At 43.9% G+C, this 18,783-nt stretch overlaps 1 protein-coding gene across 1 annotated transcript in view; it reads right to left on the bottom strand.

Annotated features, from left to right (window-relative positions):
- The window catches only part of TMEFF2 (transmembrane protein with EGF like and two follistatin like domains 2), a 250,317-nt gene that overhangs the window by 48,028 nt on the left and 183,506 nt on the right, over positions 1 to 18,783 (bottom strand). Inside the window, exon 6 of the mRNA XM_080972358.1 lies at positions 6,866 to 7,014. Within this exon, the coding sequence (XP_080828484.1) occupies positions 6,866 to 7,014 (149 nt within the window). The remainder of the gene's footprint in view (positions 1 to 6,865; positions 7,015 to 18,783) is intronic.

Raw genomic sequence — 18,783 nt, 5'->3', positions numbered from 1 at the left:
TTAAATCACGGCACCAGGCCGTACCCAACAAAGTTGGCCTGTTCTCGTAAGGACTTCTGCTTGTGGAACAGAATGCCTCCTCCCTCTCTTCCCTGAACCTCCACCCCCCAGAAAAAAATCAGTTGGGGGTTCCCCCCACAAGCCTTTGGAGCAGATTAGGGGGATATGGGTCACACACACGAACAGAGAGGAGATGGAGTGGAAGTTCCATGGTGGAAATGGAAGTCCTCGCATGAATTCCTTGGACTTCCTTGGATACAACCCAGAGCTCCAACAAGCTAACTTTACTCTACCAGTGAATATTAACATTGTTGGCAAGCAACAAAGGAAACGGGGGCAATTCGCAGGCCCCCAGCTGGCTTCAGCCCACTGGCCGGTGTGCCGGGTGAACTCCAGTCCTTGGTGCAGCATGAACCTGCGACCTGAGCTTCAGAAGCTAGGGCACACTACTCAGCAGAGTAAACGCTGTGTAAACAGAAGTGGCAGGAGAGGCTGTGTGAGCATATTTACAAGCAGTTTATTCAGTGTACATCAGGACAAAGGAAACATGTCTGATCTCCTTTGTGTCCAAAGCAAAGCGGCAAAAGCTATACACAAACGGAAGTTCCCAGCATCCTGTGCTGGAGTGTAAACAGACATGTGACACACAACAATCACGCCTGTTCCTTAAGGTGGAACAGAATATCCCAACAAACATAGGGACAGTTCATATGCCCTTCTTGCCTACTTCCTGTGGGATGTAATCCATTGGTGCAGTCAAATGTAACATTCTGTCAGGGAGAATTTGGAGGAGAAAGTGACAGAAGAGGCGGAGCAGGGGATCGGGGATGCTGTGGAGCCCTTCCACCGCCCAGGGACAGAGGAAGCGGAAGAGCGGGCGGAGATTAGGCATGAGGAGGAAGGGCTCAGGGATGTTGCAGAGCCCTTCCATTGCCCAGAGGCCCGGGAACGGAGCTCAGACTCTGGAAGGGAGGGAGCTTTCAAATCAGCACAGACAAGGAGGGAAATGAAACGTAAGGGTCAAAGACATCTCGCGTGATTTCCCCGTCTCCTTTGTTGGCGGGGCAATCGAAGGAAGCCACTCCCCAAATCTGACTCAACGGGTTCGGATGCATAATCCTGAACTGTAGCTGTTTCTTGTACATATGTAATAAAAACTGTAAATATTCAGCCAACTGTGCCGGGGTGTTAATGCGAAGGGGAGACACCACCCTTACACATTCCTTGTTTCCCTAGAGTGGGCACAGGCAGGGGGACGTCCAGTCAGTGTAACTTCCTGTTCCATTGGTGTGGACTTCCTCCCCCTGCATGTGACCTGGGAGATGGGTGTGGCTGACTCCTTAAAAGAACCGAGTCATGCAGACATTTTCTCATTCTGTTTTGTCTTTCTATTGTCTTGCTGTTCTCTTGCTGCCATGCTGCTCTCCTGCAGCCATTTTGTTGTTTTAATGTAATTTTGCTGTCCGCTGGCTCTCAGCCAGCAACACATGAGTTCAGTCTCCTTAGGAGATGAACTCACTGTTTCTTTGTGTAACTACCAAGTAAAGCCTGCCTTTCAGGGATCGTATCGTGAACTGAAATGTGAGTAAACTTTTTGCTACTTTACTCAGAAAGACTGTTGTGTCTTTATTCTTTTAAGAGGGATTAAAGGGGACGCCAGGAAATAATCTTAACTAAGAGATTCAAGGGACGCGGGTGGCGCTGTGGGTTAAACCACAGAGCCTAGGATTTGCCGATCAGAAGGTTGGCAGTTCAAATCCCCGCGACGGAGTGAGCTCCTGTTGCTCGGTCCCTGCTCCTGCCAACCTAGCAGTTTGAAAGCATGTCAAAGTTCAAGTAGATAAATAGGTACCACTCCGGCGGGAAGGTAAACAGCGTTTCCGTGTGCTGCTCTGGTTCGCCAGAAGCGGCTTAGACATGCTGGCCACATGACCTGTACGCTGGCTCCCTCAGCCAATAAGCGAGATGAGCGCCGCAACCCCAGAGTCGGTCACGATTGGACCTAATGGTCAGAAGTCCCTTTACCTTTACCTTAAGAGATTCAAACGAATATGCAAACTAGCTTCCAGTTATATTGAGGGGAATTTGCTCTGCTACATCACTTCACTAGCGTGAGTGAAGGAAGGATAATACTTATCCAATATATCCTTTCCTACTATCCTTAACATCCCCACACTTCCTTGAAAATCCAGTTCAAATGCTTCAGCAAAGCTACTCGTATAGTCCTGACAAGAGTGCACCACCTCAGATAAATTAGCTGAAGTGGCTCGAGGTTAAACACGCCCCGAATGTGCGAAGCTGTCATGTACATGGTTTTTTTTACCACAGATGCTCATTCAGCATAATGCCATAGGCATGAGGTCTGTACCACATGCCTTGCTGAATGCTTGGGTTGGCTCAAAAACATATGTATTGAGGGTTGCTCAAAGAAAATACTCCTATTCACTGTAAGGAAGGGGCTTTTCCATTCACTTGAAGAGTAGTCTCCATGGTCACAGATATCTGTCTGATTGTTTAACAAAAGGCAGAATAATGGGTAAAGTCAAATATCTCCTTAACAAATACATACTTTTTCAAAAGCAATACAATGACATAATTGTGAAATTATATATTTTATACTTGTAATGGATTTAGGGGTTGCTCGTGCGTAAGTTGCTGCCACTCCTGGCGAGGTTACCTGGTTAAACCCTTTCTGACTGAACAGCCTCCAGCATCGTGACTGTCTCAGTCGCTGGCAGAATCCGTCAGTGGGCGTTTCTTGAACTTCTTCCAGCACAAAAGTTCTTTGACGCCAAGTCTCCTCCTACTCTCCCTGCGCGGAAGTCTTCTGCGCAGGGAGGGTGTGGGCAGCGGAGTACCCGTACTCTCTCCGCTGGTCTCTGGCGAGGAGTCTTGGAGCCTCCTCTCCGATTCCCCCATCTGCCCCCCTTCTCTACTGGTGTTACGCTGATTTCCTTCCCCAGCAGACGGGCTGCCTCTCTCCCTACTGGGACCCTCTCCACCATCCCTCTGGAGCCTTCCCTCCGCCTCTAGCTCCAATGGCAGTTCCCTGACAATACTGTTATAGGTCTGGCTTTTTTTCTTTTAAAAAAAGAAGAATCACTGGCATTTTCAACAATCACATCCATTAAAGAAGAATGGATTAAAAGAAGTACATAAAGGGATAACCCCCCCCCCCCAAAAAAAAGGCATTTTAATATGTAGGTGTAGAAGATATGACTGGGTCTATGTGTCTGTAATGACCTTCAGCTTCAGGGGAGATGTTAAAGGGGGGGGGATAGTTTTAGAAAATAGTTAAAAGGCCTGTTTTGTGACTCTTCCTGCTGCCTGTCCTAGTGCCTGCATTCGTTTCTTTTTTCAGAACTGAAAAGAAATTAACTTTTTAAAAATGGCAGAACAAAATCACTGCAGTTTTGATACAGTGGAAGAAATCACTGGGATAAAAAAGCACTTTTTTAAAAAAAATAATAATATCAAAAACGAAGCCCTTGCCCAAACCCCAAGTGGACATTTTCTTAAATTAAGAGGGCATCTGGCAAGTTGTCACACTTCCAAGAATGGACCATCTGCCTCTGGGATTATGAATGAAACAAAACAGAAACCCAGCGGGCCTGTGGATTCCAGTATAGGCGGCACGTAAAGAAGATGAGTGCATGCCTAGTAAGGGCCAATGAGTTCAGCAGGGCTTTCCCCCAAGTAAGCTCAACTGAAACCTGGAACGCCTCAGGTTGAAAAATGAGGGAGCTGCTCTTTTGCTTCCAGGAGCGGAGAGGTGTTCATTTTATGCTCCATGCAAGCTACAAACTGAGAAAATCCAAATCCTGTGCTCAGAGTAACCTACCGTACTTTTCCGTCTATAAGACGCCCCCGTGTATAAGTCCCATCGCTGGCAGAAGCTGCCAATCACCCGCACAAATGCCGGAGCGTCAGCCAATCAACACCACCCATTGACACAGCAACCAATAACATGCACATTAGCCACTGACAGCAGCGCCAGCAACCAATCAAACGCCTACCCTATGCACTACCCATGTATAAGACACATTTTAGCATGATTTTTAAAGAAAAAAACTTAGTCTTATACATGGAAAAGTACAGTATCTCTGTGCTCTGTGGTGGGGGAGTGACTGAGGGTACTGCTCCTCCAACCTCAGCCTGCCCCCACAGGCCTGCCTTCTTATTTACAACCACTTTTGGTTGAAATGACCAGGATGGTTGCAACTAATAATAATAATAATAATAATAATAATAATAATAATAATAATTTATTTATTTATACCCTGCCCATCTGGCTGAGTTTCCCAGCCCCAGCCACTCTGGGCGGCTCCCAATCGAGTGTTAAAAAAAATACAGCATTAAATACTAAAAACTTCCCTAAACAGGGCTGCCTTCAGATGTCTTTTAAAAATAAGATAGCTGCTTATTTCCTTGACATCTGATGGGAGGGTGTCAAAGAGACTTTGACCTGACTATTTACAACCAGTCCTGGGGCTGACCTTGGCTGTCAGTTTTCTCCTCCTCCTCCTCCTCCTCCATCTCTATATTATCCTTGTGTAACTCTTCAGGGGGATGCGGGTGGCACTGTGGGTTAAACCACAGAGCCTAGGGCTTGCAGATCAGAAGGTCGGCGGTTCGAATCCCTGCAACGGGGTGAGCTCCCTTTGCTCGGTCCCTGCTCCTGCCAACCTAGCAGTTCGAAAGCACATCAAAGTGCAAGTAGATAAATAGGTACCGCTCTGGCGGGAAGGTAAATGGCATTTCCGTGCACTGCTCTGGTTCGCCAGAAGCGGCTTAGTCATGCTGGCCACATGACCCAGAAGCTGTATGTGGGCTCCCTCGGCCAATAAAGCGAGATGAGCGCCGCAACCCCAGAGTCGTCTGCGATTGGACCTAATGGTCAGGGGTCCCTTTACCTTTACCTTTAACTCTTCAGGGAGGAAGATGGGGACAAAACTAGAGGGAGTGGGTTCTACCTGTCCGTGGGCCTCCTTCTCTTCCATCTTGCCAGTACCAATGGGTGCATAAAGAAGTAGAGATCTCAATTCCGACAGCACAGTTGGAAACTGTTTTAACAGCTTTAACAATTTATGGACCATAAATTGAGGCTCATACAGTAATAAATAGTATTTAGAATATACTGGACCCCATTCTGGTTGTTTAAAAAAGGACTAGCTAACGTATCTAACCGCTGGAGATGTAATAGGGATAATGCTTCTCTAAAACATATGGTTTTTTCCCCCATTGTCCTATATTGAAAGATTTTTGGCAGAAAGTAACTGAAGCTATCAACAAAACTGTACGGAACAACTTTGCAGTTACAGAGCAAATTATCCTCTTGAACTATATGCCCAGCACATGGGACCTTACAAAAGGTCTATACAAGCAGATTCTCTATGCCCTTACCAGAGCAAAAAGACTGATACGGATGAAGTGGAAAAATAAAAATGCGGCTCCTTTCTATGATTGGATTGAAGACTTATACAAACTCACAACATATGAACAACTTGCATATAAACGCAGACTTGCCATGGACAAATTCAATGATATCTGGAATCCATTCTTACAAATGCTGTAATAGGTTAAGATCTGGTGAAGTGCAGTAACAACTTTGTAAAATACAGAGTTTTGGGTTTTCCACTTCCCCCCTTTATTTACCCTTGTACATGGGTTCTGTTTCTCATTCTAGTTCTCTTTTATTTATGTCTCACCATGTTTGGTGCACATATAATTATGCGTTTTTTTGAATTTTCAATAAAGATGTTATTTAAAAAACCACAAATGGGTGCCATTCAGAAAGCAACCAGCCTAATCCAGTAAGCAGCCAGTGTGATGGCATAGTTGAGGGCACTACTGCTTTCCCAGCTTACAAACACATCTTGTTGCTGGTGCTTACTAGAGGGAAAGGCACAGGAATCTTGGGTCTCTACAGGCATGTAATGGCAAGAGCATCAGGTTGGCTCTGCCATGCTACCCCACCCCAAGCATCTCTCACCTTGTAAGGGACAGTGTCGGACTGTTTGGAAGCCAGGAGAGCACTGTCATCCCTTTGTCCCCCTCAATAATTTTTTTCAGGGGTGCAGACCCCCCCCCCCAGTGTTGACGGGCATCGCTATTTAAATGGCCTGTGTGATTGATTGTGTGGGCTGGTGCTTACCTGGGCCCCTGCTGCCCTAATACCATATTTTTCCATGTATAAGAAGATTTTTATATATGTTAAAAATTGGGGGGTTGTCTTATACACGGATAGTGCAGAGGGGGGGACGGGCAATTGGTGGCAGCTGCGAGCAGGAGATTGTCAGCGGAGATTGGGCGGGTGATTGGTGGCTGTGGCAAGGCCTGCTGGTGATTGGCTGCTGCTGTGGCAATTGGGAGGGTAATTGGTGGCTGCTGTCGGTGAGTGGGCAGATGATGGGTGGCTTCAGCGAGGCGTGCGATTGGCAGCGGCAGTCAAGTGGGTAAGCAATTGTGGGCAATCCCCCCCAAAAAGCTTAAGAATTCTGGGCAATCTCCCCCCATTTCCTTAATTGGGGGTCCCAAAAAATAGGGGTCGTCTTATACATGGAAAAATATGGTAAATGTTATCACAACCACCAGATGAGATAAGATGTCGAAATCTAAAGCACTGAGAGCTGTTAGTACAGAAGAGCAGAATTCAATCAGGCAGAACTTTACAATGGATTGTGGTTTTGGTCAACAAAGATACACCCCCATCTCTTCGATGGGATGTGTAAGAAGAGTCTAATAATAAAGCAGTTTCTTGCTTCCATTCCCCCCGCCTTTTCTTTCTCTTTCACTCACACGAAAGAAAGAAAAAAAAAAAAGAACAGGGACCACTCTTGGAAATGAATTTTGCTTGGAGCATTACCTTGACATCGACCCAAAGACATGACTTCAATTTTCTCCTGTTTCTGGCATGACGCTTCTTTGATCTGGCACGCATTATCATAAGATTTCCCATCGGAAGCACAGAGAGGATTGAAGTTGGTCTGAGAACAGTCAATGTTGCACACGCACCTGGAAGGATGAAAAAAAGGCGAGCGTAAAACTCAAATAAAAAAACCAGCTATTAAGAATGGGTAATAGCCCCATTCCCGTTTCTGTAAAGCAGAAATGCAGTAAAACAAGGTTTGTAGTGGTAACTTGACAGGAGTTAAGTAGCATCAAATACAGTTTCCCAGACTTGGGCCTCCAGCTAGAATTCCCACTATTCCTGACCACTGTTCCAGCTAGCAAGGGATGATGGAAGTTGGAGTCCAAAAATAGTTTGGGAAACTGTGATATAAGAGAACAGAAGAAGGATCCTGCTGGCTCATACCAAAGGCCCAGGTAGGCCTGTGTCCTATTCTCAAGGTAGGGAACCCAGATACCTATGGGAGGTCTTCAAAAGGACTTCAGCACAACAGCAACCAGAGGCTCAGATGTGTAAGAACCTTCCAATCAGTGCTGCCCAGAGAGAGGACCTCTTTGGTGGTAGTACCCATACCTGTCAACTGTCCCAGAAAGAATGGGACACCTCCCTTTCTTCTTGTCAAAAGAAGATGGCCACTGCCATCTTTTGTGATGTCTCTGCAGAGACATCACCTTGCCAACAAAGGTCCGTATCGTTAAAGCTATGGTTTCCCCAGTAGTAATGTATGGAAGTGAGAGCTGGACCATAAAGAAGGCTGATTGCTGAAGAATTGGTGCTTTTGAATTATGGTGCTGGAGGAGACTCTTGAGAGTCCCATGGACTGCAAGAAGTTCAAACCTATCCATTCTTAAGGAAATCAGCCCTGAGTGCTCACTGGAAGGACAGATCGTGAAGCTGAGGCTCCAATACTTTGGCCACCTCATGAGAAGAGAAGACTCCCTGGAAAAGACCCTGATGTTGGGAAAGATTGAGGGCACAAGGAGAAGGGGACGACAGAGGACGGAATGGTTGGGCACTGTTCTTGAAGCTACCAACATGAGTTTGACCAAACTGTGGGAGGCAGTAGAAGCCAGGAGGGCTTGGCGTGCTCTGGTCCATGGGGTCACGAAGAGTTGGAAAAGACTAAATGACCAAACAACAACAAATCTTTTGTGATTTTGAGCTGTATTCTCACCTCAAAGTACTTTTTCAAGGCATCAATCTTACGTGACAACCCAAAACAAGAGATTTTGGGTGCTGTGCCTTGAAAACGCTTTTTTTTGGGGGGGGGGGGTCCACCATCTTACACAGGTCTGGGAAGTTGGGAGTTGGAGTCCAATGCTTGTGGCTACCACTGGCTTAGAAAAGCAGTTGCATTGAGGTCCAGTGCCCTTTCCCTCCCATTCACCCCTTTTGCTGTGCAAGACTCTCCTATCCTCTGCTTTATATATGAATTAGGGCAGACACGTGGACGACAGCCCCCTCGTGTCTCATTCTGCCCCAAGAAGGAAGCAAAGAGAATAACGAGCAGAGAAATGACGAAGCATTGCAATCTTGCAATTTAAAGGATCATTGTGGGGTTTGCAATATGCACATGTTCTTCAATGAAAATTAATGACCTAATAATTTATACAACACAGGACCTATTTGCATGCTTAATTTGGCCACAGTGCCAGCTTTTGTAAAAGTTATGCATTTTGATTTCATAAGTTTTGTCACAATGGGAGGCACCGACCAGATGTCCTCTTCCTTTGCATGGTTGAGCATGACTGACAATTGCACCGATTCCTACAGGGCCCAGAGCTTTGCATATGCTCTGTTGAATGTGCAGATCTCCTCACTCCACCCTTTATAGAAATCATGCCTACACACCAACGTTCCCATAATGCATCAGCAACCACTGAGTGCGAGCAGACCAGTGCGGCAAAACTCAGGAGACAACAATTCTCTTGTCTTTTTGTCCACTTGTTGTTGTGATGTTGTTCATTGAGAAAACCTCCCTGAGACTCAGCACAGCTCTCGCTCTCTGTGCGCACAAGCGTATGGCTTTGTTACTCGAAATCTCTGCAAGGCTGCAAAAATTAAAAGCCGAGAAATGCTAAATCAGCAGCATTATTAACTTTGCCATGTTGCGCGCCCGCCATATAATTTATGGGGTTCATTACAAGGTATAAATGGTAACAAATTAAAGAACAGAAAGAGGCAGTAGCAATAATATCAATTTGCACATTCAAGAGTGAAATAATGGAAGAAGGGGGCTTCTAAATGTACAGATAAAGGACTAGATTTCAGGGAGGAAAGCCTGAACCTTACAAGCCACATTTCCATTGGCTTTCTTTTTTTTTTTTTTTTTAATAATATTTTTTTATTGCTTTTTTTTCCAAAGTCAAAATCCATCGTCAATTTACACAACAAAAGCAGTTTTACAAAGAAAAAGAAAAAGTTAGAAAGAAGAAAATTCACTTTTCCACATCTTTTTTCATAATCAACTGGACTTCCCCAGATCTTCCATCCCTGCATTCTTTACAATAAAAGAATATTATACAGCAAATTAATACCTTGTTTCATATGTTTTTGTACTTTCATCTATTTATATATTCTAAATTTAAACTTTTCACCGTCATAACTTAATTTCAATCATTTTCAAATCTCAATACTGAAGCATGTTTTTCTCAAAACTTAGCAAATTCTCAACTTTCATATAGCTTATAATGTTTTTGTAGATAGTCCTTAAATTTTTTCCAATCCTCTTCCACTGCCTCTTCTCCCAGGTCTCGGATTCTGCCCGTCATTTCGGCTAATTCCATATAGTCCATCAGTTGCGTGTGCCACTCTTCCAGTGTGGGTAACTCCTGTGCCTTCCAATATTTAGCTATAAGAATTCTTGCTGCTGTAGTTGCATATAAAAAGAAAGTTCTATCTTTCTTTAACACTCTCTGGCCCACAATGCCCAGGAGGAAGGCCTCTGGTTTCTTGTTAAAGGTATACCTAAATACCTTTTTCAACTCATTATAAATCATTTCCCAAAAGGCCTTCACCCTCGGGCATGTCCACCAGAGGTGAAAAAATGTTCCTTCAGCCTCCTTACATTTCCAACATTTATTGTCTGACAAATGGTATATCTTTGCGAGTTTGACTGGGGTCATGTACCACCTGTACATCATTTTCATAATGTTTTCTTTTAAGGCACTACATGCCGTAAATTTCATACCGGTGGTCCATAACCTTTCCCAGTCTTCAAACATAATGTTGTATCCAATATCTTGTGCCCATTTTATCATGGCTGATTTAACCATCTCATCTTGAGTATTCCATTTAAGCAACAAGTTGTACATTCTTGAAAGCACTTTCGTCTTAGGTTCAAGTAATTCCAACTCTAATTCTGATTTTTCCACCTGGAAACCAATTTTTTTGTCCTTTTTGAAGATCTCTAAAATTTGGGCGTAATGCAACCAGTCTCGCACCTTTCCTTTCAATTTTTCAAAACTCTGCAACCTCCAAGTGTCACCCTCTCTTTCTATTATTTCACAATATTTTGCCCAGCCACCCCCCATATTAAGTATTTTTGTGGCCTTAGCCTCCATCGGTGATAACCACCTCGGAGTCTTGTTTTCAAGTAAGTCCTTGTATTTTGTCCAGACAGTGAACAAAGATTTCCTGACAATATGGTTTTTAAACATCTTATGAGACTTCACCTTGTCGTACCACAAATATGCATGCCACCCAAAAGCATTGTTAAACCCTTCCAGATCTAGGACATCAGTGTTTTCTAACAAAAGCCAATCTTTCATCCAGCAGAAGGATGCAGCTTCATAATACAACCTTAAGTCCGGCAGGGCAAATCCCCCTCTTTCCTTTGCATCTGTTAGTATTTTAAATTTTATTCTGGGCTTTTTGCCCTGCCAGACAAACTTCATAATGTCCCTCTGCCACTTTCCAAAACACTCCACTCTGTCCACGATCTGCAGGGCCTGAAACAGAAACAGCATTCTTGGCAATACATTCATCTTAACTGCAGCAATTCTTCCCAACAAGGAAAGTTTCAATCTTGACCAAATTTCTAAGTCCTTTTTGATTTCAGACCAGCATTTTACATAATTGTCTTTAAATAGATTCAAATTTTTCCCGGTCAAATTAACCCCCAGATATTTCACTTTTTTAACCACATTTAATTCTGTTTCCTTTTGAAACCCATCTATTTCTGAAGGTGTCAAGTTTTTTGCCAAGACCTTAGTTTTTTGTTTGTTTAACCTAAATCCCGCCACCCGACCAAACTCAGAAATTAGTTCTAAAGCTCTTTTTGTGCTGGATTCTGGCTCCTGTAATGTCAAAACCAAATCATCTGCGAAAGCCTTCAGTTTATATTGTTTTCCTCCGACCTGTATTCCTTCCACCTGCTGGTCCTTCCTAATCAAGTTAAGCAACACCTCCAGGACAGAAATAAATAGCAAGGGTGATAAGGGGCACCCCTGTCGTGTTCCTTTTTCAATTTTAAACTCCTCTGTCACCACATTATTTACTATCAATTTAGCTTTTTGCTCTGAATAGATTGCTTCAATACCATTTTGGAACGCCCTTCCCACTCCCATCCCTTCCAAATTTTTCTTCATAAACTTCCAAGATATATTATCAAAGGCCTTCTCCGCATCTATAAAAATCAAAGCTGCTTTTGTATTCAAATTTGTCTGCAATAACTCCAAAACATCAACAATATTCCTGGTGTTGTCAGACAAATGCCTGCCAGGGAGAAAGCCTGCTTGGTCTTTATGAATTACTTCTTTTAAAACTTTTTTCAGTCTATTTGCCAAGATATCAGCAAAAATTTTATAATCCACGTTTAGGAGTGAGATGGGACGGTAGTTCTTAAGTTGAGTCTTTTCAGATTCCAATTTTGGTATCAAAGTGATGAATGCCTCTTTCCACGATTCTGGTGCCCCCTTCCCTTCCATAATTTGGTTACATACCTCCATTAATGGTTGAGCCAAATATTCCTTCAATGTCTTATAATATTTGGAGGTAAGTCCATCTGGGCCTGGGGATTTGCCCAATTGCATGTTCTGAATGGCACTTTCAATTTCCTGTTGTGATATTTTATAATTCAGGGCTGTTTGTTTATCTTGTGTAAGTTTTTGCAGGCCATGACTTTTTAAGAATTTATTTATCTCCATCTCCACTTGGGGGCACATTTCCATTGGCTTTCAAGTGAAACTTCAATGCCTTATGCCAGGCACCCCCAAACTTGGCCCTCCAGATGTTTTGGGACTACAACTCCAATCATCCCTAGCTAACAGGGCCAGTGGTCAGGGATGATGGGAATTGTAGTCCCAAAGCATCTGAGTTTGGGGATGCCTGCCTTTTGCCATGAACAAGATTTCCAAGCAGCTTTGTAGCTTCTGCCATGCGCATGGGCCTTAAGATGTCATTTCTTAAACTCCTGCATCAGCTTCAGCTCTGCTGAAATCAATGGCACTTTACTTATTACAACCCATTTCAGGTCAACTTTATACATCTACATGTTTGCTGCATGCAGCAAGTCATATTATGTTGGGGTTGCCATACGTCTGGAATTTCCTGGACATAGCCAGGAAGATACAAGGAGATGGAACCTTTAGAAGACATGTGAAGGCAGCCCTGTTTTAATTGACGTTTTATGTTGTTTTAGTCTGCTGGATGGATTTTGCATGTATCCTGCTCTGGGGACTGTATGGCAAATAGCTATAGACCCTCCAAGTGTCCCTATTTTCCAGGGACATCCCTGATTTAGAGAAGCTGTTTCTGGTTTCTGATTTGATCCCAGAATGTCCCCCATTTCCCTATTTTCATTGGAGAAATGTTGGAGGGTATGGTAGGATGCCTGTATTTTCATTAGAGACATGTTGGAGGGTATGGAGTTGTCCGACCCCTGAGCCGTCTGAAGGCAATCCTCTATAGGGCTTTTTTTTAAAGGTTTAATGTTTTATTATGTTTTCATATACAGTATTTTTCGCTCCATAAGATGCACCCTTTCCCTCTTAAAATCTAAGGGAAAATGTCTGTGTGTCTTATGGAGTGAATGTGTGGTCCCTAGGGCTGGGGGGGGGGGGAAGCCGGGCTTCCCCAACCGCCAGCCCCACAAGCTTTCCCCCCTGGCTTTCCCCCACTGCCAGCCCCACAAACCCGGGGCTCCCAGACCTGCTCTTTGGGGCTCGCGGTAGGGCAAAGCTGGGCTTCCCCCGCCAGCCTCGCCAAGCTCCTGAGCAGCTCTGGGGTAGCCCGCGAAGCCTCCGCAGGGCAGCGGGGAGCCTTCATCCTGCTGCCCTGGCGAGGCTTCGTGCGGCTATCCCTGGCTTTTGCGGGAAGTGGGGGAAGGGACAGAGCGAGGCTCTCTCACTACTCCCACCTCCCGCAAAGCCCCCAAGAGCCGCATATTTTTTTTCTTGAATTCCCCCCCCCCCCCAAAAAAGTAGGTGTGCCTTATGGAGTGAAAAATACGGTATGTTGGAAGCTGCCCAGAGTGGCTGGGGCAGCCCAGTCAGATGGGCAGGGTATAAATAATAGAATTCTTATTCTTATTCATATTTGTATTCGTATTCTTGAACAGGATGTCCCTATTTTCATCGGAAAAGTGTTAGAGGGTATAAGCCTGTGGAACAGAAGGAGTGCCATTTGGCAGCAAAATGTTTTGAGCTGGCTCTGGTAGCCTGAATCAAATGTATGGCCTTTAAGGACCGTAAGAACTTCTCTTCAGAGCTAGAAACTGAACAATGGCAACAAAGAGAGTAAAAATGCATTTTAAGGCGATGGCCTCCTTCTGTGGCTTGAACCTTCCTCTTCAGGAATGAAAGCATACGGGCTAACTTCACAGTCTGTTGGTTCTCCTCCTCGCCACTTCATAAATCATACCTTATTATTTATTGAGAGTGTTTTTTGCCTGTGTAAAAAATAGGAAGAATGAGAGACGGACACATTATAAAGCATGAATGGCTGCAAAAGATTGCCCCTGCAAGGCATTGTTGATGAAGGGTGCTTAAAAAAGAAAAATGAAATGATTTTTTTATATATATATATATATATAAAAGGTGGATGTTTGGCAATAAAGAATGGGAGATTGCCCTATTTATATTTCACAGATAATTGCGTAGGAGCACAGAATAATCACCAGCCCTGCCTAAGATGATAAAATGGAGCTCTTCTTTACAATTTTGAATTGAACGGTCCTCTTGAACTAATGCTTGGTCCTTTGATTCAGCAATACAATAATCGAGGCTTAATCAGAAACGACTGGATGGTTTCTATGTATATGACAAGCAAGGCTGTTATCCTATAGCTCTGGTGAGGCGAAAACAAATTAGTGAGTGACACAGCAAGTGGAGTATTATAGGGACTTGTCCACCCATTGATTTTCCTTATCTCCCAGGGATAACTTGTACACTCCTACGTCTTTCTAATCATGTGGAAACATCACCAGAGCACCCAAAACACTTTTGCATCACCTCTCCAAAGCTTAAAGCAGCTTACAATAAAGCTAAGATATCTAAAAGCTTAGAAGTGGCATCAAAACAGGTCCCAAATTCTATCCTTTTTTTCTAGAATTTTTTTCATGTATGCCACAACAGCAGCAAGAATACTTATCGCAAAGCACTGGAAGACACAAGATCTACCCACCAGGGAAGAATGGCAGATGAAGCTGATGGACTACATGGAACTGGCGGAAATGATTGGCAGAATCCGAGACCAGGGAGAAGAGTCGGTGGAAGAAGATTGGAAAAAATTTAAAGTATATTTACAGAAATATTGCAAAATTAATGAATGTTAGAAGGATGCTGGAATGAAGCTATATGGCTCTAGCAGAAATGTTATAAAGAATTAAGTAAAAATAGATTGTTAATGGACCAAAGTGGAAAATTTAAGGTTAGAGTGTCTTAAGTTAAATTTTAGAACAAAAATTGAGAAAGATGGAAAGGACTTGCTGAAATAGCTAATTGAACTAGAATACAAAAAAGGGAGGTGTGAGGAGGTCGATGAAACAAGTATATGAAAGGTAAAGACATGGAAAAGTTGGAAGTGTTTTTGTTTTTCCCCCCGTTATTTTATTGTATTGGTTTTTTTTTTTGTTGTTGTTTTTTGATGTATTGTAAGGTATTGTTTTGTTTTGTTTAATTCTTTATTGTTCTTTTTCTTTTTCTGTAACTTGTAAACTCCTAATAAATATCTTTTCAAAACAGGTCCCAAATTCAAGCAACAGCACCTACAGCAGGGGTTGCGATCAACTCTGGTCCTCCAGATTTATAGGTATCATGATAAATGGAAACTGTCCTGCACCTGCTGGGTTTGTTCTGATGGTACCTAACTAATATCAATAACGAATGTAACTCCAAATTTGGTCTCTCTCCCTCTCTGTGTATGTGAACGAGTAAGAGAGATTATAAACACCACTAAGGCGAAAAAATATTCATCAGGGTACCCAAAATGGTGCACCTCCAGATATTGTTTGAGTCCATGTGGTGTTGGATTCCAACTCTCAACACTGGACATGCTGGCTGGGGATGGTGGAAACAACATTTCAAAGGTACCACATTGTCTAGCCCTGCCACACATGCTGGTACAGAAAAGCCATAAGTGGGCAATTCATTGGTCTCTTTGGTAAAAGATGGTCCACTCAGAAGTGCATCCCATTGAGTGTCATGGGACTTTAACAACAACAACAACAACAACAACATCATATTATTTATACCCCGCCCATCTGGCTGAGTTTCCCCAGCCACTCTGGGCAGCTCCCAACCCACTATTAAAAACACAATAGTTGCTTATTGCCTTGAAATCTGATGGGAAGGCGTTCCACAGAGTGGGCACCACTACCGAGAAGGCCCTCTGCCTGGTTCCCTGTAACCTCACTTCTCGCAGGGAGGGAACTGCCAGAAGGCCCTCGACGCTGGGCCTCAGTGGCTGAACGATGGGGATGGAGAAACTCCACACTTTGAATTGTGCTTAGAAATGTACTGGGAGCCAATGCCGGTGTTATATTGGTCAATACAGGGTACAGGGGAAAAAACCAACCCCTTCAAAGGCTCCCTTTTCAAGAGATCTAATCTAGCTTTCTAAATTGTATATTTTGTTAACTTTGCCCTACGTCCCTGCTCCCTGCATTAAGTGTGTCTGATTTTTGCTGGGATGTTTTTACCTGTTTCCCCTGTTCAAATGTTTGCCTTCGCGAAGAGCGAGAGGAGAAATGCCTTATTCCCCGAGGGGGCAGATGTACTTATGCATGGCATTTCAATCGCATGCTGTTATTCAAACAATTAGAAATCACACAGACCATGCAAGGAATTATCTGGGCACAGCACAGAGCCGTTTTATTATTACACAGCGCTTAATGAAAATGATTTGGAGGACCCCAAAAACCTCGTAACGTAAAGAAACCCTGAATAATTGGTATATTTATTGTTATTATTATTAAGGATCACGATAGATGAAAATGCTGGTTACTGGACGTATGTCAAGCTATAATGCACTAACGTGGAGAAGGTACTTACTGCTACCCTGCCTTGCATACGAAGTGTGGCACAACAGAGTGAGGCTGTGGTGAAGAGCCAAGGGTAGGAATAAGAACCAGACAGCTGCCAGCGGTCCTCTGCTCTTTGCAGGCAACAAAACAAAAATAAAATAAAAATGCTCCTTGGTCTAAAGGGACCTACATTTACCTGGTAGCCCCTTTGAATTCAGTGCCTCAGACTTCCAAGGCAGCGTGTGCTTGGGATTATAAATGCACTTCCATAAATATCAATAGCCGGATTTGCAAACCTACTAGCAGGAAGCCTGCCTTGATGGCCGAAATATAAATGGAAACTTATTCTAGGAATATATGCTGGAAGGAACAGGTGAGCACTTGCATAACAAACAAGCAGACCCCCCCCCCCCCGCCCCGCTTAGCTACCCATTGCCCTGGGTACGTAGGGGCTCACACTTAACGGCACTGCTGCTGGGTTTAATCATCTTATTTTCCCTACATCTGTTGTCATTTTCTTTCATACCAGCTTGATGGTTGCTGTGCTGCGCTGCACAGCCTCTGCAGGTATATATTTGTGTGTGTGTGTGTGTGTGCTTGTGTGGACATCTAGGGATGGGGGAGAATTTTTGTTCAACTTGCAATGGCAGTGAACTCTATCTGACGTCAGAACTCTATCTGACGGATCCTGCTCAGATAAGAATACAGGTGTGTGGATTAGGTTGTGTGTCTACGAACCTTTCGGGAGCGTGATTCCATCTTAATTTGTATGAGATGCTCTGAGGGCTTTCCTTCCTTCCTTCCTTCTACAAACATTTCTAGCTGCTTGTTAGTTTGTTAAATGTCCTGAGAGTTGCCAGGAGACCCCTATCCCGCTCAGAGATCTACAATTCCTTGGATTCCTTGGGAAGAGGGACTGATCATTAACCACTCTGGAAATTGTATTTATGTAGGAGGGAATAGGGGTCCCCTAACAACTCTTAGCCCCCTTAATAAACTATATTTCACAGAATTCTTTTTTTTGGGGGGGGGGATGGAGACCATGGGCGTAGCCAGGATTTATGTTGGAGGACTTTTGTTGGGGGGGGGGGCAGAACTGAGCTTTCTGTGATGAAATTGGTCAGTTAGTTAAGTGTTTTTATTTATTTAATTGATGGGGGGCAGCTCCCCCCCCGATTAAGCCCATGGTGGAGATGCTGTGGCTATTTAAAGGAGTATCATAGTGCTTCAATCATATGGTGTGAACAGGACCTGATTCTGTACAGTGGTACCTCGGGTTAAGAACTTAATTCGTTCCGGAGGTCTGTTCTTAACCTGAAACTGTTCTTAACTTGAGGTACTGCTTTAGCTAATGGGGCCTCCCGCTGTCGCCGCCGTGTGATTTCTGTTCTCATCCTGAGGTAAAGTTCTTAACCCAAGGTACTACTTCTGGGTTAGCAGAATCTGTAACCCATAGTGTCTGTAACCTGAGGTGTCTGTAACCTGAGGTACCACTATACACAATACTTTCTTTCTGTCCCAGTTGGTCCATGTACAACTGCTGATATTCCATCCCTCTTCCTTCCTTCCACAATCTGACATCATAATTTTTCCTTTCAACAGTGAACTCAGGCGGTTTCGAGCTGACCAAAATTGGGTGGTGGTGGTGGTTGACAAACAAGGAAGGAGGGACTGGCAGTATTGGGTGAATGCCCAGCGATGCAGAAATGAAGAACTTTAGTTTGTTTGTATTAAGGCGACAAGCCTTCTCTCACATCCCCCTTCCAAAGCCAAAGCAAAACACACAACAGCAACAACCCATGAAGTATGGTCTGCAATAAGAGGAAAGTGACTTGGTTGCTTGCGCCTCTTATGGTATTCAGCCTCCTTGAGTTTCAGTCACTGCTCTTCCACCTCAATGGTAGGGCAAACGTTTTGAAAACAGATTCAAATTTTCGCCATCACCCCTTAGCATGAGCTCAGGTAAAAGGATGGGGCAGGGGGACACCTTTCTGAGACCCTGGACAGCCTCTGCAAGTCTGCATAGAGAGATTCCAAACCAGGTATCTTCAAGTGTTCACATTTGTTTGCAGACTTCTTAAAACGGGCTGAGCAAAGCCAGATACCATGACCCAGCCTGTTATCGTGTAGACAAGGAAGAGCACTGGCTTCTATTTCTTGCGAAAGGCATTTTTGGAGAATATTTCCCATGCATTTTGGTGCTGATTTCCCCAGGCTGTGGAGCAGGCGTTTCAAGCATCTGTAGAATCAGGGTAAACAAAGCCCATCAAGGCAAGCCAATAGCAATTGATCCCTGTTTGTCACATCTTTCCTTATCTCTTATTAAAATTCCTCGCAATTCCTTTCTCACTTTGCACCCAACTCTAACCCTTTCTTCGGTTCAATTATAATATAACCTTCATCTAGGTTG

Source organism: Podarcis pityusensis (genome assembly GCF_964106645.2).
Source record: "Podarcis pityusensis genome assembly, chromosome: 1".
Classification (NCBI taxonomy): domain Eukaryota; kingdom Metazoa; phylum Chordata; class Lepidosauria; order Squamata; family Lacertidae; genus Podarcis; species Podarcis pityusensis.
The sequence above is the reverse complement of the archived record's forward strand: the minus strand, read 5'-3'. Positions and strand labels throughout refer to the sequence as shown.